Consider the following 27,656-nt stretch of genomic DNA (forward strand, 5'->3'; position numbering starts at 1 on the left):
TGGAAATTGGGCAGTTGCGATCATCTGAAAGTGCAATAATTTCTGATTATCAAAGTGTGATTAAATCAGCATTCTATTGAGTATAAATTGTTTAGGATCTTTCATGCAGTAAAGTCAAACACAATGTACTAGTTCATCAATTCTAGTGTCACATGAGACTGCCTGTAATTGGACACAATGTATACACTATGCACTAGAGGGGAAACCAGTTTCAAGTCTATCAAAAGTAGGTCAGCGCAAATAAACTTCGAACAGGTGTGGCCTCCACCCTGCTGATGTGTTTTGTGTCTGTTTTGAAAACTCACATACATAGATTATCTGTGAAATTATTCTCAAACAGGACAATGAAATGACTTACTGTCTCAAATTCCAAAGAGTACTTTGGAGGTATGAGCTCGTAGGATATATCAGCATTTCCTGTCTATTTGCGTGTGTGTTTGTCTCCGTTTGTCTCCGTTGTCATGGCAAATTATCTCTTCTTTTTTTTAAGCATCATCACTTATTTGCATAAAAGAATCCTTCTGGGCTCAATTTCATTAAAAAAAAATAAGTTGCTATGACAACAACTCTTCCTGCAGTGGCAAGTGTGTCATGTTTATGACACAAGACTCCTGCTTTCCGATTGGCTGTTGCTACGAGAGAAAAAAAAGAAGTCGACCATCCTCACAAGAATTGCTATCACAACATCTTTTTATGAAACGCGACCTTTTGGAGTTCATTCACTCTCTGCACAAACAGATAAGATTATCTCTCCTTCTGGATAAAAGCCATTGTGGGGTTTTGACGGCGGTTCCACGGACTCAAATGACGGTGTAACAAGAGGATGGCATTTGGAGGGCATTTCTAGGGCTCCGTGTCAAATCAGGGGGTTTACCCAGCGATGAATCTCGGCCACGATCAGGAGATGGGAGGGGACATTGTCTGAGGTGAGGCCGCCAACGGCTGGTATCTGCATTCAATCTCCTTTCTCTCTCTCTCTCTTTTCTGAAAAAAAGAAGAAATTAGATTGCTTGCAGACAGCTCTCCATTTTCTGGTGGGGCACGGAATACACATTACCAGCGTGACATCGATCTCCTTGCAAACCACCGCGGGAATGGGTTTGTCGCGCCAATGTGGATGATAAAGAGAATTGTGTCCAAACGGGAAGCGACTTGTGCACTTTTTCCTCCTTACTATTTTGGAGGAGACGGCCAGGGCAGTGTCACAAAATAACCAAATCAACGGAAGAATCGAAAGTATTTCCCCACGGAGTCTCTTCCTTTTTTTTTATTTTATAGATGATTGGAAGAAGAGGGGATATTCTGAAAGGTGTCAAGAGTGCGCTCGAGGTTATGCACTTTTTCCTCCGTGGAAGAAGTCATTCTCGCCCTCATTAATGTTTCTGTGTGCTTGGGCACGTAACTTATCCATGATGATTTGTGGATTCGGCACGGTGACGGGAGGAGCCTATCGGTGGAGGAAAGACCTGTGCAGAATGCTGGAGAGAGCGCTGGTAAAGAGTCTACCCATCATCATGTCTCTCGACATACCCCCATCGTCACTTTCTTTAATACCACTCCTCATCACTATCACAATCTGTTACATAACCTTCAAGTGCCATGGCTTTCATCTTATCATCAACACCACTACTCTTTATCATCATCAACATCATCTCCATCTGTATCATCATCATTACAATCACCATCTTCCTGGCCACCATAATCATCACCACCACCAGAATCACAATGAGGTGATGATGATGATGGTGATGATGATGCTGATGATCATGATGGTGATTGATCATCACAGCTAAATTGATGATCATCTTTATCATGAAGACTCACATATTAGTATCATCACCTTCAGCATCATCACCTTTAGCAGTTCCACTCTACTCTATCTCATAGCTTGCCGCCCTACTACCAGACAGATTTCACGCCTTGCTGGGTGCCAATGCACTGACCACCAAGTTCAGATCATCTCCGACTTGGATACCAATTCCTCCCACCTTCATCGCATTCATCAATGTCATTAGCATCCTAGCAGGTTGTCTCATCCTCCTCACTGACACAATCAACTTTGATTCCATCCATCATCATCACCATCATTATCCCTTTGTCATTGTCCTCCTCCTCCTCCTCCTCCTCCTCATCATCATCATCATCATCATCATCATCATCGTCATCATCGTCATCATCGTCATCATCGTCATCATCGTCATCATCGTCATCATCGTCATCATCATCATTTTCATCATCTTCACCACCACAAGCAAAAGTATCACCATCAACATCATCCTTATTTTTAACCAATATGACCTTCATTATTATCATCATCATATTGGTGTCACCATCTTCATCATCATCATCATCATCATCATCACCATCATCATCATTCTATTGGTATCACTATCTTTATCATCATCATCATCATCATCATCATCGTCATCATCATCATCATCATCATCATCATTATCATCACTCTCATTCTCCGCTCCATCCTCCTCCTTGCACTCATGGACCTCCTTCTCCCCGCATCCCGTACCTTGCTGGTTGCCATGTCACTGACGGACCGGTGTGTCTGCATCGTCTCCAGCTGGTCCAGGCACCAGTCCAGCTCTTCCAGCGTGTCCGCCGCCATCTTGGTGGAGTTCTCCTCCGTGGAACACGTCGACGACTGTTTGCTGGTCTGCGTGCTCCTGGGTGATTGTCGTGTGCTGTGAATCGAAGTGAACGATGTGTGCAACGAGGACACAGAAAATAGATTACATACCATGTACAAATCCACCAATGCTGCATCATAGTAAACTAAAACATCTATCCATCTATCTATCTATCTACAGTTGAACCTCTCTTATCCGGCCTCCCTTTATCCGGATCTCTCTATTATACGGACGCAATCTCGCCGTGATTTAAAAAAAAAATAATTACGGGGGGAAAGGGGGATTCCCAACTCCTTGAGATCTCCTACACAAACACAATGAATTACATATACTTGATACATTTCTTAATAATTATTTAAGTAAATCATCCCAAGAATTTATAAAAGAAAATTATTTCATTCTTGCAAACACGAACCTCTATTTTGGGGTCTGTTACTGAGTGTAACAATGAAAAGGTTGCAGTATACACATTACTACATGTGGTACTACAATGGGCTCAATCAGTACCCAGGTACATAATATTATGTATGTATATGTACATGTATAAAGCATCGAGTCTCCCGTATCCGGCCAAATTCCTTATCCGGATGAGCCCCGGTCCCAACTTGTCCGGATACGAGAGGTTCAACTGTATCTATCTATAATTGTTTTTTTTTTTTTTTTATTGCAACTTTCACTAAAAATTGACAAGCCTTACAAAGACTTTCATGATGAAGAGGTTAAAACTTTTTGAATGTATATGATCTTTGGCGATTTGTTCCAGTGGTATTTGCGACATCATGTGTATGAACAAGAAGGCAGTTATTCCAAGTGCAGAGCTCAAAGTTTTGATGTATCAAGTTAAATGTAAAGGAGTGCTCAGCTGACTTGGGCTAAATACGCCTGTGGCATATGATGCTACAGAGCCACTGTATTTGATGTCGTCAAGTCAACATTCATGAAGAAGAGGAGATATTTTCCTCTCTGTAACAGTCATCTTAAATTTCATTTTTTTTTTGGAAGTTGAAACAAAAATAAAACTATAATTCCTTTTTTCTTGACAGTGTCATATCATGTCAGTGTGTTTCTCTTCAAAGTGAAATTCTATCAGATGCAGGCTGTCAGTATGGTCAGCGTGCTTGTATTTCCTTGATTGGACTAAAAAAAAAATTACTAGTTTCTATCAAGAGAAGGAAACAATGTACCTCATTTTATCTGCATAGGATATCTCTCTCTCTCGTAAGCATTTCACAAGACAATTCACAATCCTACACTCTCTTATCATTTACACATCACGTTTGGTTTCGAATCCCCTTTTAAGTATGCACCGAGAACTGCAGACATTGGGTTGTATTGTGTTTCAAGCTGTGGTAGGTTTCACCTCACACAGTGCGTACAGCATGACCCTTTTGTTTCGTTGTAAATACATGTTTTAATCGCATGCTCTTAGCTGCAAATGCGTACCAGGCCTTCAAACCTAAGCTCGCAATATCATACGGAAACTAGACTCGTGGGAGTGTCTCTCCTTTCGAAACTGTTTCTCCGTCAAGATCAGTGGGCAAATCACATGGGCAACACAACACTACTTGTTGTTGTGCTCTTTCCTATTGAATGTGATGTCTGTATGTGTGGTTGATGCCCAGTATTAATGTTATTATGCCCTCAATTAATTGCTGACATAATAATATGTGTGATGGATCAAGTGCCATCTGTGCTTCGCCACCATGATTCGTCTTACAATCTACATGATTGATTCTGTCTGTTTGTAGTCTATTTGTCTGTCTGTCTGTCAGACTGTCGCTGCCTATTTTCTTTCCCTCCATCTCTGCCGTGGTTCACTTTATGTCTCTCTCTCTGCTGAAAAGATTGAAGACGTACCTGGGCGCGCTCTGGGGCAGGCCCGTGAGGTGGACGTAGTTCTTCCGTACATTCCGTAGACTGGCAAGGATTTGAGCGAATGGCGTGACAATGATGTCTTCTTGTGTATGTCTGCGGACAACGTAGACAACAAAAAGATGGTTAAAAAGAGGGATTGGAAATGAAGGGGGGGGGGAGGGAGAGGGAGAGATGGTGGAAGAGACAGATAGAAAGGGATAGAGGCAAAGAGAGGTAGAAAGATGGAGAAGATGTGGTAGAAGATATATAGATAGAGATGGGGAGAGGGAGAAAGGGAGTGAAGAAGAGACAGAAAGAGTAAGGGAGACAGTTATAGAGAGGGAGACATAGAAAGTGAGAGGAGATATGGTTGAAGAGATAGAGATGGAGGGATAGGGAGAGGGAGAGAAGAGAAAGATAAAAAGAAAAAGGGAGACAGAAATATAGAGAGATCCATACAAAGAGGAGATGAGACATGGTTGAAGATATATACATATATATATATATATATATATATATATATATATATATATATATAGAGAGAGAGAGAGAGAGAGAGAGAGAGAGAGAGAGAGAGAGAGAGAGAGAGAGAGAGAGAGAGATAGGGGAGAGAGGGGGATAAAAATATGATAAAGAAAGGGAGACACAGGGACATAGAAAGAGGAAGTGAGAGAGAAAGAAATATGGAAAAAGCAATGACAGAAAAAAAATCTCGGGTCACAGGGTTCAGAGAAAAGTTTGATGCAAAAAAAAAGAAAAATGTGACAGTAAGAGAAGAGAGATTAGGGAGGTATATAGCAGGAGATATATACATATATTCACATATAAATAATGCCGTATCACCAAATGATTGATGAGATAAATGTCAACACAAACTTCCAGCATCACCGTAAACCGACATCTCCTGTGGGGTACGACAAACACTGCCTTTCATAGTTAGATATGCTGACCAATAAATATATAATATATGACGAGCATGAATAACATATTATAGTAGTTCCACTTCTAGCTGCCCTGGCATAATTATGTGATGCTTGCTCAACTAATGATTGGCGATATGCAATAGATTAAAAGCGCAGTGAAGCATAAACCATGACCCTGTCTGCTGCACTATATTATATAGAATAAGTGAAGAATGTGAATGCAAAAACAGATAAATGCCATTTTTAATTCTTTCTTTATTCAAAGAAAGGACATCATCAGGTAGAGAAATATAAAATCTTTTCAATGATACTGCACTCCTTACATAGCAATAAATATTTTTGCAAACACTGTTATAATTGTCACACTTTTTTAATGATGATCTTTGTTTTTCAGCAGCTTTAAGCTCAAATACCTCCAACTGATAAAAACGGATATATCTGCTTTTGCATATAAATTCTTCAAGTGCACTACCGGGACAAAGGTGTACACATAAAATCACATAAAATCCTCTATATAAAGTGGTGATATGGATTCTAACAAGAGGTTGCTGAAAATTCAACATTTGATAGGGTGTTCTTTTGTCACTATTTGCAAATATCTCAACTAAATAAGAATGGAGTTAACTCGTTCATGATCTGATATATACAGTCAAAACTGTCCACAGCGGTGACCCAAGGGAGACAAAAAAGTGGCTGTTACAACTGGTGGCCGCTATAGACAGGTTCTTTGACATGCTTTTTCTCTCAGAGGGAATTGTTTTTAGTGGTCGTATATGACTGGTGGTTGCTATAGACAGGTGGTCACTAAGACAGCTTTGACTGTATACTAGTATATCTTTATCTATATATGTATGTATGCAATCTCATCCAATGGATCTGTAATGGACACTTTTTACTTTCACTGTCACACGGCTTCCAATAAGAGCATGCAATTAATTTGAATCATCCACATCATCACTTTATAAGGTGTAACCCACACCGTATTTTAGGACATCACCAATACTCATCAACAAACAGTATTAACTCCAAAACGATTCAATACTCATCCAGATCCCTCCCTCATATCGTGTGAGGGATTACTTCTTGTTCAACCCATGCAAAAATTCTCACAAATGTCAACGCAGACATGCATACTATCATTTCAACCCATCAATGTCCAACAAAGTGTTCAACACACTCGGCAATGTTTAACACTTTATGCTTCCGGTCAAAACTTTTGTTCAAAACGCCAATGATCAACTTTATCTGTCTTGCTTTGAGCGTGTGTCGTAAACACTGAAAATATCTTGTCGTAACTCTCCTTAAAAATTGTAATATTTACGCAAAAGGATGCAAGTGAGAAAAAGAATAACTGAAAAGAGAAAAAAGAAACCAAGAAAAAGGAAAAAAGTGCATGAATAAGACAAGAGGTGTGGTGAGGTTAGTAAAAATGTGCAGATAACAAAAAAATCTATTCCTAGCATCTGTGGAGAGGAACCCACAAGTCCTAGGACAGAAAACCTTTCAAGAAATATTACACTGAAGGTGTCAAACCTAACTCAGCAATTGCACTCTTATGTGTAGCGCGAAGACAAATATGAATTAACAGTCTCAGAATTATCGATAATGAGGATTTAAAGGGAAGTGCCATCCTGATATTATGTTGCTTTGTATGAATATAGAAAAAGCAGTGAATTACGTAGATCAGTGAAAATTTTGAAAAAAACAATCACACAATAAAAGTTATGAATTGTAAAAGTTTAGAAGAATAAGACAAATCTGCAACTAGTCGAGTAGCTCTTCATTTGTTTTATACACAGAATTTTGCTAATTTTCATTTTCCACAAATATTTGGGCACAGACAGAACTTATCCCCAGAGGTGGACATGCAAAAACTATTCATACTCTTTAATATTACAATATACCAAGCTCAGGTTGGAAGAAAATTTCTGTAGAAGTATCAAAATTGGTGAAATCCTGTGAAAAAATTAAAAGGAGAGTTGCTCAACACCAAAATCACACAGTTGCTATTTTGCCTTATGCTGAAAACTTTAACAGTTAACAACTTCTTTTTTTTCCCTTTTTTTTTGCATGTGAGTGTGTGTCTGATTTTCCCCCCAAAATTTTCACTGATCTGCCTCTTGAGATTTTTTCATATGAAGCAAAATACTAGCAGGATGGAGTTTCTCTTAAACCACATGAGAGAAAATTTCTTTGACTGATAACAGTATAAAATGCAGCAACGGAATAGTGAAAGTTTGAGCAAAATTGGAAAGCAGTCTGAAGAGATATGTAAGAAAAAACCAAACAAAACAAAAAACACTTGCATGAATTTCACATTTGTCATGCTTGTTTTTGAAGAATGAAAGAAATTTTGAAGAATAACCAGTAAGACATGCTCGATGAAGCTTTAAGCTGAGAAGAGACTTTGCCTTCGAGATTTGCGACATGTCACGCACATGACAAAAGAAGAATAATGTATACATCAGATCTCTGTCATTGTCACATGATCTACTACTAAATGCGCCATTGTTACGATTCAAAATACTCAAGTAATTCTCTTCACATTAATCCAACTTCCTCAAAATTTTCACTGAGCAACCTTTAAATGCTGCTATCCTGTCAACGTGCATATTGAAGATAACAAAATAATAACAACCCCGGAACAAAATACAAGTTATACGGTGCGTCTCGGTTAAATGTGAACATGGCGTAACTTGCAACCCATCAAGCTGCACCCAACATTCAGAAGCTTGTTACAAAAAAAAAATCAAAAAATGCTGGACATTAAAGGGGATGGCTAGTAACTGATCAGTGGGAATCGGTGGGAATGCTTGGGGATGATTGTTCCAATCTTTGTGGGATTCATTTAAGTGTACATTATATATCTATTGTTGTGTGAAAATTATTTGCTTCAGAACGGTCTCATATTCAAGTAATGTGCAGATTAATGCCCCGTCACTGACCAGGCACGCTAACCTGGAAACATTAAACTGCACATTACGTGAATATGAGACCATTCTGAAGCAAATAATTTTCACACAACAGTGCATATATAATGTACTCTTAAATGAATCGAACAAGGATTGGAACAATCATCCCTCAGCATTGCCACTGATTCCCACTGATCGGTTACTAGCCATCCCCTTTAAACGAAGCACATTGCTCCAGTCAAAGCAAAAGCACCCAAATGTGGAAACTGTTAACACTTCTGGCAATACAAACACAATGTATGTATACCTGTCTTGCTCAATAATAGGCAATGGCTTATTAGCTTGGGCCATTTTTCTGCAAGAAATAAAACAACAGTAACTCTTATCCTGGACGTTATACCTGTCTGACCACATGGGACTTCCTTATCTTGATCAGAAATGGAGCATATAACTTTAAATAGTGAAATACATTGTAGTATATATTTTCCTACAATAATTCAATATCAACGAATATGAATGATTCTGACGATAAACTACATGTAGGAGGACCCGTGCCTTGAGAAATTGCCATATGCCTGGTAAATTTCTTCATTACCATGGGCCACTGACAATATAAGAATAAAATAAACATATAAACTAAATAAAAAAACACTGAAACTGTAAATCAAATTTTTCATAATCTCACTCTTTTTGAAGATATACTCTGGAATAAACATTGAACAGCCAGTCAGAATATATTCCCAGTACTTCTGTTACTAAAATGATTTGAACCTTTTTTGCTAAATATTTTTTTTTCCTTTTTTCATATTAAAAGCATGAGGCTCAATCTTTTGTGTTGATGAAAATGAAATCTATAAATAAAATCAGCAAATTGGCACTACGTCCCATTTGGGCTTATCATAGCATTTTCTTACAAGTATGTTGTTTACAATTTGGCCATGATCAGGCAAAGTAACTATCTTGATTTCCCATATCTTGAGAAAAATGTATTCTTTCTCCTCTTTTTTTTTAAATTCTCAAGTGTCTCACTCAAACAATAATTTAGTAATTGAAGGATTATCAAAGCACGTTCTAAAAAAATCAGCATAAGGGTATTGGTAATTTTAGTGTAAATTCCATCAAAAGTAAGTAAATGTTGGCACACATCCAATACTAAAATGCCAGGATATGTGTAGCATTTCCTTTGCCATATTGATAGTGAATAATCCCCTTATTGCATTATTGCTTATGGAAATTTGTAACATGACAAGTTTTATAATACGGTGAGACCACGTTATGTTGACGTACAGTCTGGTGGAATTTCAAGTTTGTTATTCTTTTTTTCCTTTCAAACCACAATGAAAGAGTGAATGTTAAGATATGGTTACCTGGTATAATATTGTGATCTTTTCTTTTTTTTTATAGATAGTACATCTAATGAATATCTTAAGTCTTTAGGTTTTTTGCTAAAGACAGAATAATGAAGGTGAAAGAAAAAGGTGCGAGATATGTCCTTCTACTGCTAAAATGGTTAATGCTCAAAATTTGTGACCTCCAGTGGAAAGAGTGCATATCTTGTGCCCAGGAAAAAGTTTCTGAGAAAGAAATGACCAAATCTCAAGGTGTATTCCCTTTGCCTCATTTATGGCCAAATTGTACAATCTACCACTGTTTTTGAGTGCATCAGACATAAGGAAGAAGCACTTGCGATAACTGTCGTGTCTGCAACACGAATGTGCCACCGAAAATATCTCAGATTGCCAAGGCAAACAAATAAAAGATTATACCTCTCTTGCTCAAGAACAAGTAGTGGTTTAAAGGCCTGCATCATTTTTCTGTAAGAGATAAAACAATGGTGATTTTTTTTTTTTTTTTTTACACACTGCAGGTCGGAGAAGATATAGATCATACACTATTAAAGACATTTCACTTTCATCTGCTCTTTATTTGCATATGTGCTATAGAAGGATATTAAAGGACAAGTTCACCAAAATAACCTTGTATGTGTGGATTGAGTGAATTCAGTGGCAATATTAGGAGAACACATCAGTGAAGTTTGAAGAAAATTGGACAATCGGTTCAAAAGCTATGAATTTTTGAGGTTTAAGTGCCACCATCACAGGATGAGAAGACTACTATAATTTTTAATGAAGAGTACATGCTACTTCAACTTGTTACTGACATACAATGTATGCTAAGGGTAATAATTTATTCTCCCTCCTTTCTGAAAGAGGCGAGTCAAGTGCTCCTTTATCATGCAAGAAAAGTAAAAATATGTCATATTTTCTTTTTATCGTTCTTTGAATGTGACACCACAAACTGTAGAAGTCTTCTCATCCAGTGATGGCTGCACAAAAATATTTGGACGGATTGTCTGATATTCCTCAAACTTTTGCTGATGTGTTCTAGTAGTATTGCTGCATTCATTCGGTCCACAGGTATATCTGGGCGAACTCGTCCTTTAATATCAGACATATTATGCAGGAATATCTTCTTTTCTTGGGAGCCGTGTTCATTTAGATAAATGTTTCATGGCTACATGGGCGGCAACAAGCACACAGACAGAACACGTACAAAATGAAGCACATATTCTTCCTCTTGACATATGGGAAACTATCGTAACTAATACTGTACTTCCTTATCAATCTAGGACTCTGCATGATGGTAAAAAAAAAATCACTCACATCGAGACCAGACAACTTATCCAGCGAAAGTGAAATTGAATGGGTGGGTCAGAGGAGCTCCAGACAACAAAAAAAAAAAAAAACAGCAACAACAACAACAACAACAACAACAACAAGAAAAGACAACAGAACAAATCTCAGTTCATAAAATTGAATAGATAACAAGACACAATTGTGATATGACCAGCATTTAAGTAGATACATCACTTCAGACACACAAGTATTCATTATATGTCCATTGATGAAAACATCGGTAGGCCTAGTCTCCCTCCTCCAGTCATTCTCTTGAATTATACAGCTGGCACTTTTCATGGACGGACGATATTCCCAAACATAGAGTCACAATACAGAGAGATTATACCAGGCTATTACTGGGCTAGATGTACGATATGAGAAGACAGCGTGCTGTGAAGAATAAAAACAAAAGGAGATGGTGACTTACGATTCACTGGTGATGGAAGAATTTCTGGACATGGACTTGGGGGAGAGGTCAAACTCGGAGTCCGAGCGGTAGAGGAAGGACTCCCTCCGCTGGGGGAAGTTGAGGACCAGTCCCGACGAGGGGCTGGCCGCCTCCACTCCGGGACTCCGACTCGGCGACGGGCCATTCTCGACATCGAAGCTGCAGTGAGGAAGAGAGACAACAAAAGAGAAAAAGGACGATTAGCTCATCATGCTGTCCACAAAGCTCTACCAGAGGGGTTCACATCGACCCCCTTTTGGTGCCTTTTTATATCAAAAGGGATTCATATTAAACCCCCCCCCCCCCATTGGCGCCTATTGCATCTGATTCTGTAGATCTACCAACCAATCAAGGGCACTCAATTTATATCCTTCCACATATATGCTCACAATGTACCCCCCCAAAAAAACTAAACCAAACAGGACTATTGAATCAGGTGTAAAATTTGTCACTTTATTTACGTATATTCTTGAAGATTTTCCACAAATTAAATAGTACAAGAATGTGAAAATCCAATGCATATGATATGAACTTCATAATGATCCAAGTTACTGGATATACTTAAATCAGTCAATAGGGTATATTATATTCATATTTAGATTTGAAATAATATGTGGTGAACCCACAGAAAACCAGATGCTTGTGAGGGTAGGTCCCCACAAAAGAAGACGTCACAAACACACACACACACACACACACACACACACACTTCACGTGCGCAAGTATGCCTCGACAAGCGGGCATGCACACACCAACACACACCAGAGAAATTAAAGGAAGTGAAGAGCATTGACAAGATTGTCATAACGATAGCATTAAACAGGAAATAATGTTGGAACTTGAAGCTACGGAAGAATAGAAAACATTGAAAACTAGGAATTGGAGAGGCCAAATTGATCTGTTTCACAACCATGCTGAAATGAAACCACATGAAAGGTTTTGAGATAGCATATTGGCGATTACATTTACAAAATCAGTGCTCACTGACTGATCATTTTAGGACAATGGTGAACGTAATGTGTCATAAGATGTGCAGATTGGGGAACAAAAATACACTCTTGTCTCTTTTTCTGCATCATAACAAGCATGACTTTGGACAGCAGTAACAATCTTGATCGAGATTGATGTCTGTGCTACCACGCAGTACAACAGGCTGAAAAAAAAAGATCAAAATACAGCTTAGTCGCATCAGTGCAGAAAGGGCTTTAGTCTGGTGCTCTAATGGCCCTTCAGCACTAACAGAACAGGTTGTCTATACACTTTGGCTCAGATACTGTTGGTACACAAGTACAACAATTCTTGCTTGCTTTGCTATTTACACACTTCCCTATTGCTCTGATTTTGAAACTGAGTACATATTTCAGTCGGTAATTCGACATTGGGATGTACAAAGAGTTCAATGTAAATGTCTCGCTCTTCAGAGAACATGTGCAAACTTGTGTTTATTTTTGTACCTTGCATTTTTGCATTGAGCAGGAAATATTATGTCAGCCAGCGATCTGTACTAATCCCATCTGCGCAAGACTGAAATTCAAATGGATGCAACGGCTCACTCTTGTTGTGGCTGTTTGCTTTCTTCTTTGAGATGGTGGGGTTAGTGGGTTGAGACAAATTTAATGAGGCTAACTTGTTTTGAATCGATTCCTTACATCAACTGGAGCAATTTCCATGTTGACGGAGCTGCAGAGACAAGCCATTTGCATAGATGCAGAGCCTTAAGCCTGTGCAAGTACGTAATGACTACCCAGTCGTATGCCATGTGAATGTATGCATTTCATGAATATTTGGGAAAAGGATTGAGGGAAGAGGAAATCTTTTAGATGGAGAAGTGTTACTGATGCGGCCATTTTGGATTCTGCGGGAATCGAGAAAAAGGGGGAGAGCCTGTTCCGCTCTGGTTCAGCCGCGGCGACCCACAATGCAACAGGAGCCGCTCTGCTGGCACGGTCTGACAGATGCGCTCCGCCGCGGAACTGCGTCTTGGGAATCTGTCTTCACGCATGGGCCGGCAGGCGAACCGCTATCACAACAATCGCTGCATGCCTAAACCAGTTGGCGGCAGAATATGAACCGCAGTTGGCATTGGCAGCTCATTTTCAATGCAGGGTACAGACACCATGTAAAAATTTACATCAAAAAAGAAGAAAAAAAAGGACAAAAGTAAAGGCAGCTGTGAAACCTCAGCGCCACCATGCATATGATATCACTGCATGATTTAGTTTTGGTGCAATTTCTGTTCGCACCATACTCCATCCACAATCTGATTCAGTAAACAAGAGCCTGCCATGCTCCGTCATAATCGCCAGTTCATCCTTGATAATCTAACCCTTTGAGTGCTTTTAGGGCTAATTACCACAGAAAATCTCATAGCATCGTGTACACACTGTCAGAGTTCCTGGCACAGAAGGGGTTAAACATTGTCGAGCGAGAAAAGACAAAAGCTGAATGATCGTGCAGATAGAAACTATCTGCCAAGCTCCTGACCCAACCTTCCTATGGTCATGGAGTCAAGAAACTTGCGATGTCTAGATTTCCTGCCATTTACCATTTCAGAAAAGCAAAAATAAAATCCAAACCCCAGTGTCGAGTAAATCTACGCTCCCTCGTGATCAATTATGGATCAGTCTAGCCCTCAGTATGACATATTGCTTCGCCCTCCTGGGTCTTGCCAATGCATGCTGCTCCGTGATGCGACTTCTGCATTTCCAAGAATTTAGTCACAATTCATACGCCTCCGGAATCCGGAATTCCCTCCCAGCAGACTTCACAATGTGCATCAGTGACTGATTCGGTAGAAGCGAGTAACTAAGGTAGTCGCCAAAAATATAAGTCACCGTGATAGACCAATACACGTCACTTCCTGTCTATATGCCTTTAAATGCGTTCTCTCCGCGCTCGTGAGTGTTAAACCTACTGATGTATCGTGGCGTTGGTGAAGGGATCCTGCAAAAATGGATTGTTATGCCACATGAGCGCATACTGTACAGGCAAATATTTTTGTTTGTGGAATTTTTTTGTGCTCCTTTGGGCAAGACAAAATTCGCAGACAGTCACAACAACTGCATAAACATTGCAAACAGCCCCACGCTACCACAGCAGACAAGGACTTTGGCAGCATATACTACTGTTAAAACTAACTGGTCCACATTGAACATGACAGCAAATGCACTCATGTGACAGAACGAGCGAACTTGGAGAAAACTAGAAAAAAACAAACATAACATAACAGTTATGTCCATACCAATATGCCTACCTTGAAATCAACAATATGAAATAATATATCACAAACAACAAGCAAAAAATTTGCATAATTTGACTTTTGTGCTAGTTTCATTTCCATGGCATGAAAATTTCAATGTTAATAATAATAATAATAATATGAAATATTTATTCAGCGCTTAATACAACACGTTTCGAAGCGCTTTACAATGCTAAACAACCATGCTCAACCAATGCTAACCATGACAAATCATGAAACACATGGAAGGGTAAGGGGGAAGGGATTCCGGTGTGATGCAAGGCATATCTGAATCATGGGTCTGAAAAACCTCATCTCCATAACATTTCAGGGCATTCAATTATGACATTGTGCATAAATATGATGTTTTGAGAAGAGGAAGAAAATATGTTGCCCTACTGTCTGAGGCAGTTGTAGCGTTAAACACCAAACAAACAAAATCAGACAAAATGTTGGCACGTGTTCGTGTTTTCCAATTTCAAAAGAGGGATGGCCTGCTATCCAAATTCAGAACTCTCCAGACAGCACAAAAACCAATCTGCATTGCTAACAAAAATTCCCCCGAATGTTGCGAGGGTTAGCGTACGAGCCCCTCGGACTGTCAAAGTTGCCTGCGGGAGAGGGACTGAAAAGATATTCGGGGTCTGCCGGTCGGTCGGGGGGGGGGGGGGGAAATGCTCACTGTGTCAAGATTCGACTGTCCCAATTTCGCCTCTTTCCTTTTTCTTCTTCTATTTTTTTTTTTGGCGACATAAACTCCCATAGGAGAGCCAGCTGCAGAAACATGGCACAAGCTGAAACGTTTCGCTCCTGATTGACTTGGCTTTCCCAGGGCAGTTACGGAAAATGATAGCGATAGGTCCCAAAATGTGTTAGTGTCATCAGCAGGGGAGAAGAAGAGGTCATAAGAATAGTTTGGGATTCAATTACAAAAATGTTTTTAGGCACCGTCTCTTATTGCCAGTGAAGCAACATACAAAATGTTTCTTCTTTCTTCCCCCCCCCCCTCAAAATGCAATTTATCCTCAAATGCTGTTGTTGTCATACTTTGAAAAAATATTGGTTGACTTCAAAGAAATGCATCTCTTGATTAAAAGTTGACATGCATCATAATAAATCTTGGAATCCAGCATAGGCATACTATGACATACATGTATCTATGAATACATTATGTGATAAACATTTTGCCGACATATATCATCTTTTACGTGCGAATGCCAATGTTTATAGAGATACACCTAGGCATGCCTTGTTTTGAATTATGGCCCTTCTGCTTGATAACATCCAGAAAGAAAAATGCATACCAGGTTAAGTTAACAAAGCAACATCGCTGGGGTGAAGAAAAATAAAATCGCAGACAGCGAAAAGAGCTTGGATCAAGATTGATTCTCGTATCAAGGATGAGCCCTCGTTAGAAATGTATGTATTCTATCAATCTGTGTTAAGTAATGTAAGTATATTTTGTAAGTATATGAAGTAATTTCCGCTGGCATAGATATCATCTGCTCTACAGACTAAAGTATAGATGTAACTAAACTGATGCTGGCCTAGGAAAAGAACAGCAGACTTTACACAGCTGCATGTGTGCGTTTGTGCAAGTATCCATTGACATTAACCCATTAGTCACTGAACTGCCCGAAACTGCCCGTCATATTACTCCCTAAAATGCCCAAAACTGCCCGTCCGCTTTTTTGTAGTTTTATGCTTCACTATTTCTATTGTTTTCATATAGAATATATAATTATGTAATATGAAAGAGGTCAAAGGACAACAAAAGTATGTCAGAATTATTTCTGTGACACAAAAGTCTCTTGGTAAAGTCTTAAAAGGCTTTCAATAGACATAACTTATAGACAAAAATAAACATGTGGTGATCTATTTTGCATAATCTAGAAAGTTGTCAAAATAACAGTAATATTGCTGTACCTTCCAGGGAACAATAGGCCATTATGTACAGAATCTTCAGTTGCTAAAGGGTAAACTCCTGAGCTAACATGGCCATATTGACTTTCTCTGATCGGCCAAGTGAAGAAAGTAATGTTAAAATGGCAAGGTCTCTGTTTGAGCTCAAAGATTCCCTGGTATGCATGTTACTCGGTTTGCACAGAAGAACATCACATGCATGTGCAGACTGCCGGGCATCCGATGTTTGAGATGCACTTGTCATACCAGCACACACACACATGGTCCAAAATTGAAGTGGGAGGGTTGGAAGCGTAGATGTGCCGATTACTAAAGACCCACTTGAACAGCTTGGAGAGGACTATAAACACAGGGGCCATGGCATGAGAGGCACCCCAAAAAATCTGATTTGGATGAATCTGGTAGGATGCTTCAGAAGAAGCATGAAGGAGGAGGAGGAGGAGGAAGAGGAGGGGGGCAAAAGGGGAAGCCAAGGAGGGAGTGGAGGAGGAGGAGGAGGAGGAGGAGGAGGAGAGAATGGGCAAGGAGGAAGAAGAGATGGTAGGGAGAGGAAGGAGTATGAAGGAGGAGGGGGAGGAAGGAGAGAGGGAGAAAGGAGAAGGAAGGGGAAGACAGGAAGGAGAGGAAGACCATGACGAAGGAGGATGAGGAGGAAGAGGAGGAGGAAGAGGAAGAGGAGGAAGAGGAGGAGGAGGAAGAGGAGGAGGTGGAAGAGGAGGAGAAGGAAGAGGAGGAGGAGGAAGAGGAGGTAGAGGAAGAGGAGGAAGAGGAAGAGGAGGAGGAGGAAGAGGAGGAGGAGGAGGAGGAAGAGGAGGAGGAGGAAGAGGAGGAAGAGGAAGAGGAGGAGGAGGAGGAAGAGGAGGAGGAGGAGGATTGAGGAGGGGGAGGGGAGGTGAAAGGAGGAGCAGGAATATGAGGGAGAGGAAGAGGAGGAGGAGAAGGAAGAGAAAAGGAAAGCAAGGAAGTAGAAGAGAAGGAGAGGAAGAGGAAGTTAAAAAGGAAGAGGAAGAAAAAAAGTGGAAGGGAAGAAGAGGAGGAAGTGAGGAGGAGAGGGAGGCAGAACACAGGGGAGGGTGTTGAGAGAGAAGGGATGCAATGGTAGAAAAGAAACAAGGCAAGCTGGATAGGGAGGACTACACAAATATTGTGGGAACTACAGCTGAATATGTGTAGCTTCTGGACACATCAAAGCCTCAACAACAACTGCAAAAATGGCTTCCTGTGCACTTCCACATGATGACCAGAAAGGCCTCACAGTAGACAAGTGTAAACTAAAATGAAGACAAGAACAAAGCCTCCGTCCAACATTTTAACAACTGACAACAAATGATTTGATATTTTCTTTCTTCAGAAATATATGCCTTTTCACTAGACCCTAGACAGTCTCACGTACTCCTCACCTAAATTGATGATTTTCATAATTAGCATAAAAGGTCATCAGAAGATTTTTTTTGGAACCTAAATTCTGTCAAATGATCTCAATGATCCAAAGGACTTTCTTGAGCATTATTTTAGAACAAATGTGAGGTTTTCCAAAAAGCATTTTCAATTTCAATCTTTGGTCGTAAAAATTGTATGTGCCCTTTGTGAATTGCATGCTTCAAGTCTTGTCATATACTCCATAGGAGCATTAAGAAAATAATATCCCTGAAGAGAGTAAACGGATGATAATTTTATGCAAGCACAGGAAAGAGAAGTCACTTTCAAGAGCATAAAGAGAGTTACAACCATATTCCAGATAGTGAGAAATAAGTCGGAATATGAAGTATATCATTAGCAACTGTTTACAAAGGTCTACGACACAACCTCAACTGATCCGGAGAAGCAGAGAAAACAGAACTTTTTATTTCGATATGGACACAATGAAATGAGATGCAGTAGAGCTGTGTACGTGTGACTGGAATGAAAAAAAAAACACCCAACAACAACATGTACCCATCCTTTAATCCTCTTACATCATTAGAAGTGGCACTGAAACACTTAAGGATAAAGTCCCAGACCTTGGAACGACTTCATTCACTCTCATTACAATATGCACATGGCAATGTCTTGAACATTAACTCCTACAGTCTGTTGGCAATGAATTTGTACATGATGTGAACGAGGTATAAGGATGATAGGATGATGGTTGTAATGGGGTTAAACATGAAGGAACACAAGACAACAATGCATCCTCCATATGAAACCAACCACATGCCCTTTAACCCATTGAGGACAAGTCCCGAGTAAACTCGGGTAAGTGTCTATGTGAAACGCGTGTCGTAGGGAAAATCAGCCCATCCTCAACAGGTTAACACACATTTCCCATAGACACCTGCCTGAGTATACTCGTGACTAGTCTTCTATCAGGTTAAAGGGGCATGTCACTTTACATCCCTGGCAAGAATGCATCAGAGTGGTGACTATCACCTTCATCTCCGCCGACTGATGGCCGTTCGTTGTCCATGCAGGGCCGTGGGGTCTGAATAGATAAGACTAAGGGCATTGTGCTTTAGGATGGGGGAAAATCAATGCCAAGACGTACTGTAAAAGGGGGGGGGGGGGAGGGGAGTGGGTGAGGGTATGTAACGAAACTGAAACCAATCGAAACATCTAATGAGGAAGAGGCGAGGACGACCGATACTCTAGACTACAAATTCACATGTGACTGCTGACTAGTCTCATCTTACATGGAGCAAGATGTCCGCGAAGAGATTCAGCAAACGGTGCATCATTTTACGGGTGAATAGGAAAGAACGCATTCACTTTGAGAGCGAAATTTGCACTCCAGTCTGTTTAAAGGGAAATTCCAAACCACTTTGACGTCAGTCTGGAAAGAAAGAGCACAATTTTACAAGCACATCTGTAATCACAAATTAGCGCACTATTTCATTTCCTATTTACATCAGCTGGAAGAGAATTAACCCAAATCTTTTTTTTTTTAGCTAATATGATAGCTGAGCATGTGCAAACGGTGCCCGTAGAGCACGCAACTTCAAAAAATTACTCGCGATTTGTGTGCAGGTTGCCTTCATTGATTGGGTCACACACACTTGGCATGATGGGATGCATTGCAATGATTTCTTGAGGCGAATTCACATTATCAAGTAGTGTGCTAGTTCCCTTTTAAATCATTCTGCTATTTCAGAAATTTCCCGAGTTTGGGTCAAGAAATGTTTTCGAGCTTAGCTGTCTTATCAGCATGCTAATTTGAATTCATATTATCAAACAGCGCGCTAATATGTCACTGGGTTATGAAAATCCAAGCTCGAGAAATCTCAAAACAGTCACGTTGATGTAAAAATGCCTTCAGAACTAGGAAAACTTGGCAGCAGTAAGTGACCCTTGTCTATCATACAAGACCTGGGAGAGCAAAATATGTGTGCTACTTATGATAGATCATAATGCTGGAAGGATAAAAATAAGCTCTCAAATATCAAAGGACAAAGCAAAACAGCAACGACAAATCCTTAGATAGAGGTTGGCTTGAGTAGACTGAAGACTCTAGCTAAAACACTCTCTACATGCAGAGTTACCAAACAACATACACCAAACTGCATAGATCTCATAATGCCACAGTATGCATCTAGCTCTATCACACACCTCAGTCAGAGATAGCATTTACATCGCCAATGTGAATCTCAAAACATGGTAACATTATCCTCCCAATGTATGTACCGTGTGTGTGTGTGTGTGTTTTTTTTTTACAACTTCCACTTTCGGTGCCAAAAAAACGGCTAAACACTTCTATTTCAGTGTACATGACTCTGTTACTTCCGGAAAAAAAAAAAAAGAAGGAGAACGAGTTCATTCTGTGGCTGGATTCATGCGAGAACTACATATCTTTTTTTTAAAACTGCGATCAAATTGTGACTGTAATTTCACTTACAGAGCTATGCAGTGATAAGAAAAAAACAAAAAGACAAATCATTTGGGTGATGACACACAATCAACAAATGTCATGAATGTCAATCAAGTGTCAAACTGTGACTTTGTGGGCTCACCTAAACACGGGTTCGGACAGCTTACGGATCTTCAGGACGCGATAGCTGAACGTCGGGCTTCTCAGGTTCGCCATACTTGTCACGAGCAACGGAAGGGAGAGTTCACGCAGCAATGACTAAAGTCCTTATCCTCCCTCTAAAGTGAAAGTGAGTGTGCTGGTGCACCGGTCACAACACTCGCGTGACTCTCATCCGATCAAAAGCAACGATTTCCCACAATGATTCAAAAGCTTCCTGCTTGTGTATGCATATATGATTTTTTTTTTTTTTGACGGTATGTCTCTCTCTTTGTGGCAACGAAGAGGAAGAAACAAAATGTCAGGAGAGAAAGCTGCCACCAACGTCCTTTTGTCGCTACTTCCTTGAGGGCCGTTGTCGCACTGGAGATCCGAGGAGAGAAAACACCATTAATGAGGCTTGCGATGTGACCTACAAAAGAAGTCTCGCAGTCTTCCATCCACGCATCTCTTGAGAACACTATACAATACCAGTATCATCTCCCCCCGGTTCACCTTGTAGTCGACCAATTATACTTCCTTACCATTGTGATTATAAAACAAGGGTTCCCATCACCAACCGGAGGTAAGACACAGTCGGGATTCCTTACTAATGTGTAAAATGACCAAAATAGGACCCAAGCTTCATGATTTAAAAGCCCAGACTGCTCTAGTTTACAAACCTGACTGAAACAAAGCACAGAGCCAGTTCATCCTACACACACAGACGGTTCAATTTGCTGCATGCAGGTATTAATGCTGACCTCATAAAAGATGAATACCTCGGGGTAAAGTGTCTTATTACACAGACTACATCTTTAAGCCTTTGAGTGTTGATTGGGGACATGCAACCCCACAGCACTGTACACAATGTCCGCAGTCCTTTGCATTCAAAGGGTTGAGAAGGAAGAGCCACAGGAACAACATTTTTTATACAATCACCTGAATAAAGACTATACTGTCATATATCCACCACATATGGAAGACTGAATGGGGAATTTCCTTCTAACCTGCATTAACTTGCGATCTCAAGCAGACGATACATCCGACATTCTTTCGAGGCGGCATAAATTTTACAGCAAAACACTAATCAAGACGGCATAAATCTTACAACAAAACACTAAAGAAGTTGCTGAGAACACAAATTGGTCATTAGTCACGTGTGGAATGCATAGCTCCTTGTTGATTTCTCCATGTCATCCCACTCTGAGGTGGATGATCTCGCATCCCTACTCTGAGAATTGCGCTGAAGTCATATTTCTGCCGAGTCTTCCGCGCCGAGATATCCGAGCAGCCGGCGCTCGCGATATATTCGCCACGAAACGTGATCTGCATAAGATCGCGACCGAACTGCACGTTACACGGAAGAAACAACATACACTCGACACCTCCTTATCCCTGGAAAGGGGAGCTGTTCTTTACCCCCCCCCTCTTTCTCTCTGGAGTCTAGGCGAGTTAACTGGACACGGTGCGCCGCCTCTGCCAACGCCCCTGGCTTTGGGCAGAAATAATCTCTGACTGAGCCGAGAGAATGGTGGGGGCGACTCTTTAAAGCAGAATAATCGGATTTACTGTACTTCACATCCCGATCTGTTCTTTGCCTGTTAACGCTTGAGTTTCCACATTTTGATCTCATTTAGCATTCACTAGGACCTTCCAAATTTGATCACCGACAGCCAGAAGATAAGTATTGACGCTTTCTCAATACCTTATAAGATGAAATATCCTGTAGGCCCTACTTAAAACTTTAATAAAAAAAACCCTCAACACACAAGTGTAAAGCATCAGTGCCATCCTATGGACTTTGTTTCTAAAACAATATATTTAGATGACTGCATACCCCTGCCAGTTATACAGCTTGGGAAGAACCTTCAATACAGTGAAGCACTTTACATACATACACCTGTATAGCATACTGTAAAATATGATATATTCGCGGCACAAATTTTCGCGAATTGGAGCCGACGGCCTTTTTTGTGGCATGAAATTTTGCGAATTGCCACTGGTGTTCACTGCATATAGTGTAGACAAGAAATTTCGCATGCATTTTAATTTTGCGAATCTTGACACAAATTTCGCGAAATTGAAATGCATGTGAACATTCCTTGTTTTACAGTATCAATTGCCCTACACCTGATTAACTCTATCATACCTCAATGCAGGAATGTCATGTGTAAACTGATTACCTTTTCACATAGCAGATTAAGGAAAGAGCTTTGTCTCACTAACAGCTTCCTTTTAATATGAATATGAGAGCATGCTTGAGTTTATGCAATATTCATTGGTACCACGTCATCTCGATGCAAGCTTCAATGCGAAGTACCATGGTAAAATAATAACTTGTTGAAATCAGCCAAGGCACCTTGTTGAGAAGTGATGAGAAGGCAGAAAGGTGTCTTGGCACATCTGAACAACTTACCGTCTTGCCTTCCCATATTGAACAAGGCACCTTGCCACATTTCTAAGGACCTCCAAATATCCTCACCTTGTTGTCCAGAACAAGGCACTTTGGTAGTTTAAGCAAATCACTTTCATACCATTATCCCAGAGATATTTACTTGAAGTTTAACAGGCCACATCCTCAACCTCTGATCTCAAATAAGGGACACCGTTAAGTTAAAAGCAGTTGCATATTCACCTCCTTAAAAGGCACCTCATTAAAAGTTTTTTTTTTTTTAAAAGTTGCCTTTTACCACTCAACATAAAAGATATGGTATTTCTCAAAAGAAAGCCACTTGTTGAGAGCCACTTTTCACGTTCACACTCCTGGTAAATCACAGCTGCACAGTCCTAATCTGCAAAATCCTAATCCACAAAAGAGAGCTGAGCCTCCTTTAATCTGTCGTGGACGTGTGTCTGGCTGATATTTCGAAGGGTACCAATGCGACAGGAATGCCAAACAGAGCATGCCACTTGTGTCAGCACATGTATCCCAGAGATATGAATCATTGGAGTGTGTGTTTGCCCCTTGCCGCAGTTTAACAAAACAAACTCATTTTTCGCTGGAGATACAGAGGGCAAGGAATCGCGTGAGCGAATATGTTGGCGCACGCAGACTTCTCACCCTTCGCAAACAGAGGTATAGAATGCTTTGCACACAGGGGTGGGTGGATATGGCACCTGTTGTGCATGCGATGCAATGATGAGTCACAGTCAGATGGACAGACAGACAACTGCCAAACCGCCGAAGTGTCTGTACGGAACAGACTCCTTCTGATGTCTCTCTTAGCATGACACAATCTGGGGCATTGATTGGCATCACAACCCTTGGGGTCGTCCTCAAAGAGCGATCATACTCCCTTCTACACACACAGTATAGACCCAATGAAAAAATGGTTTTCCAAAAACTATTTTCACCTTCTCATCTGCTGATAGACGGGATCTTTTCGGGGCTCAACTTGTTACGAATACATCATAAAGGGAGCTCCCGTGAGACTGAAATCCCTCAGGAAAGAACCTACATTCACATCACTGGAAAATACTTGGCCACCTACGTAAAACTCGCGCACAAGCGAAGCAGAATGGTTTTGATTCCGTACATGCCATCTACAAACACGCAGACACTGAAGTCGAAAAATTCTCTCGTCGTACTCCGTTTTCTCGTCTCAACATCGCATGCATCCCATTACGATGCTCTCTTCTATGTCCAGATGAGTTTGCAATGGCATCTTGCCAAAGATCAAGTGGATATTATGACCTCAAATGTTTATTTCTCCCTCCAGACCTGAGGACCGTTTTGCAATGCATCCCGAGGGTCAGACGAGAGACAGGTGTATTGATAGCATTGGTCTATGAAGGGTACGACAGAAAACAACTTTTCCTTTGCGGCGAATTTTTAATCATGGATGAACAATGCAGAAAGACGTATTTGCAGAGATCGTTTTCCTTCTCCGCTATCAAATGAAACATGCGATCAAGTAGCGTTTGACATTTTCTCCAGATGATGGAGCGTAGAATTAGCAGGAGGGATCAAGTACTTCAGTGGGCTAGTCCGTGCAGAGAGAGTAAAATTGAAATTGTATCCGAGTTGGCGACGGCATTGAGCTGAAAAATTAAATTGCATCTCCCATTTCATAAAGAGGTTTCTCTTTCATCTCCACAGGTGAAATTCCTTGGGGGATCTTGGTGGAGAGATACGAGACCATTGTCAAAGGAGCCGAGTGAATACTTTTCTTCGAAATCGGAGAACAAACAACATAGACGGTAGACAACAAGTTCCATTCATTCTACATTTGTCCCCGAGCCATAGCACCAATTCTGCCTACTTCTTTTGATTAGTTTTGTCTTTTTTTTTTCCATTTACGAGATAGGACAAAAGAAAGACAAAAAGACAGAAAAACAGAATAGGAAAAAAAGAGGACAGACACATCACGAAATTAAAACCGGAGTTTATACTGAAGTCCTGCTTCGGCTGATCTCCACGTCAAGATGTGATGGCTCGACAGACAGAGAGGGAGTCCTGCCATTCCCTTAATGAGTCTTGGATGAAGGAACCAAAACACTGGTGGGGAGGAGCTCGCAGATCAAGGAGAAAAGATAGTGTGGCAGAAGCCGCACTCACAAACAGAAGTTATCGGTTTTGGCGTCTTGATGCGGCAATCGATTTATTTGCTGCCATTCACTCATGTTAGAAAAAAAAGAGAGAGAAAAAAAAACTTTGATGGCAAATGGAGCACTTTGAATCTCTGTGTCTTGTCTGTGCAAGTCAACACAATAACAGACGGTGATCCTAGGCACCCAAGTATATGGACCCAGTATGGCAAGTTGCATTATGGGATTTTCGTATAAATAGAAATGAGATTCAGAACAAAAACTCCAAAAGATATGAGAATGTGTGAGATGGGAAAAATATGACAAAATAAGAGAGAGATTGTGTTTCTCACATGTAGAGTTTATGCTACGTGCACTTCTTTCATCAAATGCTTTTGGGGTCAAATAAAGATAGAAGGCAAGCGTGAGAACGAGAGCTTGGAATTATGACATCTGACGTATGAAATGTTAAGAGAACTGGACAGAGAAATACACATTTACGCAGGGATTATGACATACTGACAGATAGAAGGATAAATACAGCGGGAGGGAGATAGAGAAGGGGAAAGTTGGGGAGGTTGAATGAAAGGTTGATTTACTTTTAGAGGGATATGTGGTATTTAGAGGTTAAATGTTGGGGGAGAGAGAATAAAATCACAGTAAGAGATGTCAGAATGAGGGCTCCAGTGTATCTGATATAGAAAAGGCCATCATAAATAGTCCAAACTTTATTGCAGGGTGTAACAGTTCTTAGCATTGTTTTGGTACCCAACCATGACAGAACATGTAAACAAGAGAGCATGTCTAGCTGGCCCCTTGGAAGGGGGCAGAGCGGAGCACCCACGATGACGACGATGCTCCAGAGTAAATCTTTCTGAAGAGAGAAAGAAGGAGATGAGAAAGAAAGAGACGCAGTCTCTGTCGTTCCTACTCATCCATCCTCCCAGTATGACGCATCAATCACAGATGTGGGGAGGGAAGAGACACGAAAATTGTAATTGGCTATAAATCATGGGCGGTAAATGAGGCGGAGAGGTGGTGCGGAGGGGCAGGCGATGGACAGGCGATGGACGACAATTCCAAGCCCGCCGCTGAGAGGACAAGGTTAGGGAAGACAGCCTCACTGGGCCATTGCCAACATTCTCCCCACGGACCAATTAATACTCATACAAGGGCAAAAAAAAAACTGTCCATGGACATGCCTCCGCAGTAGAATCATTTGGAAGAAATTCGAGCTGGTACAGATTGGCAATTACCGAAAGCAAAGTGATCACCGGTAGCAGTATCTATGTTTCACATAAATGGCCTGGCTTCCCAGACCACCAATTTGCGACATTATTCAATACCCCCAAAATTCATGAATACAAATTTTGTAATATCCACTCTGGTGACATTGCTGGTAACAATATTTCAAACTCGAATTACACCTTCTTGACGGTTCATGAGAAAGATCATTTTTGGTGCGCCATCATTAAGCGAAAAACCCCTTAGTGAGTTACAAACAAAATTCCAATCACTACGAAATTTGATTTAAGAATGTTGTCTGTAATCAGTTTTGTTGCCTCAATTTTGCACGCAGCACTATAAATTATTTTCATCCACTTCTTTGGATTGATCATGAAACGGAAATAAACTTTAACCACATATTCCCTTTTTTACTCACTATTGGGTGGTTCCCTACAATAACATGAATCAATCTCTTTCTACACTTCCAGATGCTGTTCCCACTATAGTTACAATCTACTGGGTGACAGGGAGACTTGAATTGTTCTTTAAAAAAAAAGAAAAATGCTTCTTTTCTTGACTCAAAGATAGCCTCATTATTTCTTCATACTGGAGAAACAAGTTCAATAACGAGGTGCCAACACTTCCTATTCCTACCGACTTTGTGGAAAAGGACACTGGGTAACTTTTGCACAGGAAATGACTGCAAGAAAAGCCAAATACAATTTGGGTAGGCCACCTGCTCTGCAGAATAACAGCTGTAAATGTGTTCAAGGTTAGAAGAATAACTTTTTTATAACCACCTAAGTTCTTCATACTCGAGAGAAATCCAAGAGTTTGAGGCATCCATTATTCCTATTAGATACAATGGTTAATCTGCTGACCAAAGACGTTGCCTCAACACACAAGACGTGACTCCACAAGCAAAGGTAAGATGGCTAAAACACAAAACAAAGCTGAGCATGTGGAAAAAAAAAACAAGTATTGCCAATCAGTTTCCCGCACAGCAAAGACACACAAGGTGACTGCATATTCACCTCTAGTCAATTACACTGACAGATTGACTAAAATTTCCCAGGTGAAAGCTATGATCTCTGAAATATGACCTGTGTCATCCTACCAAGTAACCAATTACCAAAGGATGGCATCCAAACAGGGACCCGCACAGATGAGTTCAGGCCGATAAGATACAAGTTGTACCAATACATTTAATCCTCTGCAAGTAAAATCCTCCTCAACCGATGGAATGAGCACCAAAAACGGCATCGATCGTATTCTCCGATTTTGAGACGAAAAGCGGGCTCG

At 40.6% G+C, this 27,656-nt stretch overlaps 1 protein-coding gene across 1 annotated transcript in view; it reads right to left on the reverse strand.

Moving 5' to 3' along the window:
* The window catches only part of LOC139719070 (3',5'-cyclic-AMP phosphodiesterase 4C-like), a 310,458-nt gene that overhangs the window by 16,576 nt on the left and 266,226 nt on the right, over nt 1-27,656 (reverse strand). Inside the window, exons 3-6 of the mRNA XM_071630511.1 lie at nt 11,437-11,616; nt 10,098-10,145; nt 4,500-4,610; nt 2,525-2,696 (exon numbers count right to left, since the gene is read on the reverse strand). Coding sequence (XP_071486612.1) covers nt 2,525-2,696; nt 4,500-4,610; nt 10,098-10,145; nt 11,437-11,616 — 511 coding nt within the window. The remainder of the gene's footprint in view (nt 1-2,524; nt 2,697-4,499; nt 4,611-10,097; nt 10,146-11,436; nt 11,617-27,656) is intronic.

This window comes from Diadema antillarum, unplaced genomic scaffold (genome assembly GCF_040938485.1).
Source record: "Diadema antillarum isolate AM-2024a unplaced genomic scaffold, OU_Dant_1.0 scf00000103, whole genome shotgun sequence".
Classification (NCBI taxonomy): Eukaryota; Metazoa; Echinodermata; class Echinoidea; order Diadematoida; family Diadematidae; genus Diadema; species Diadema antillarum.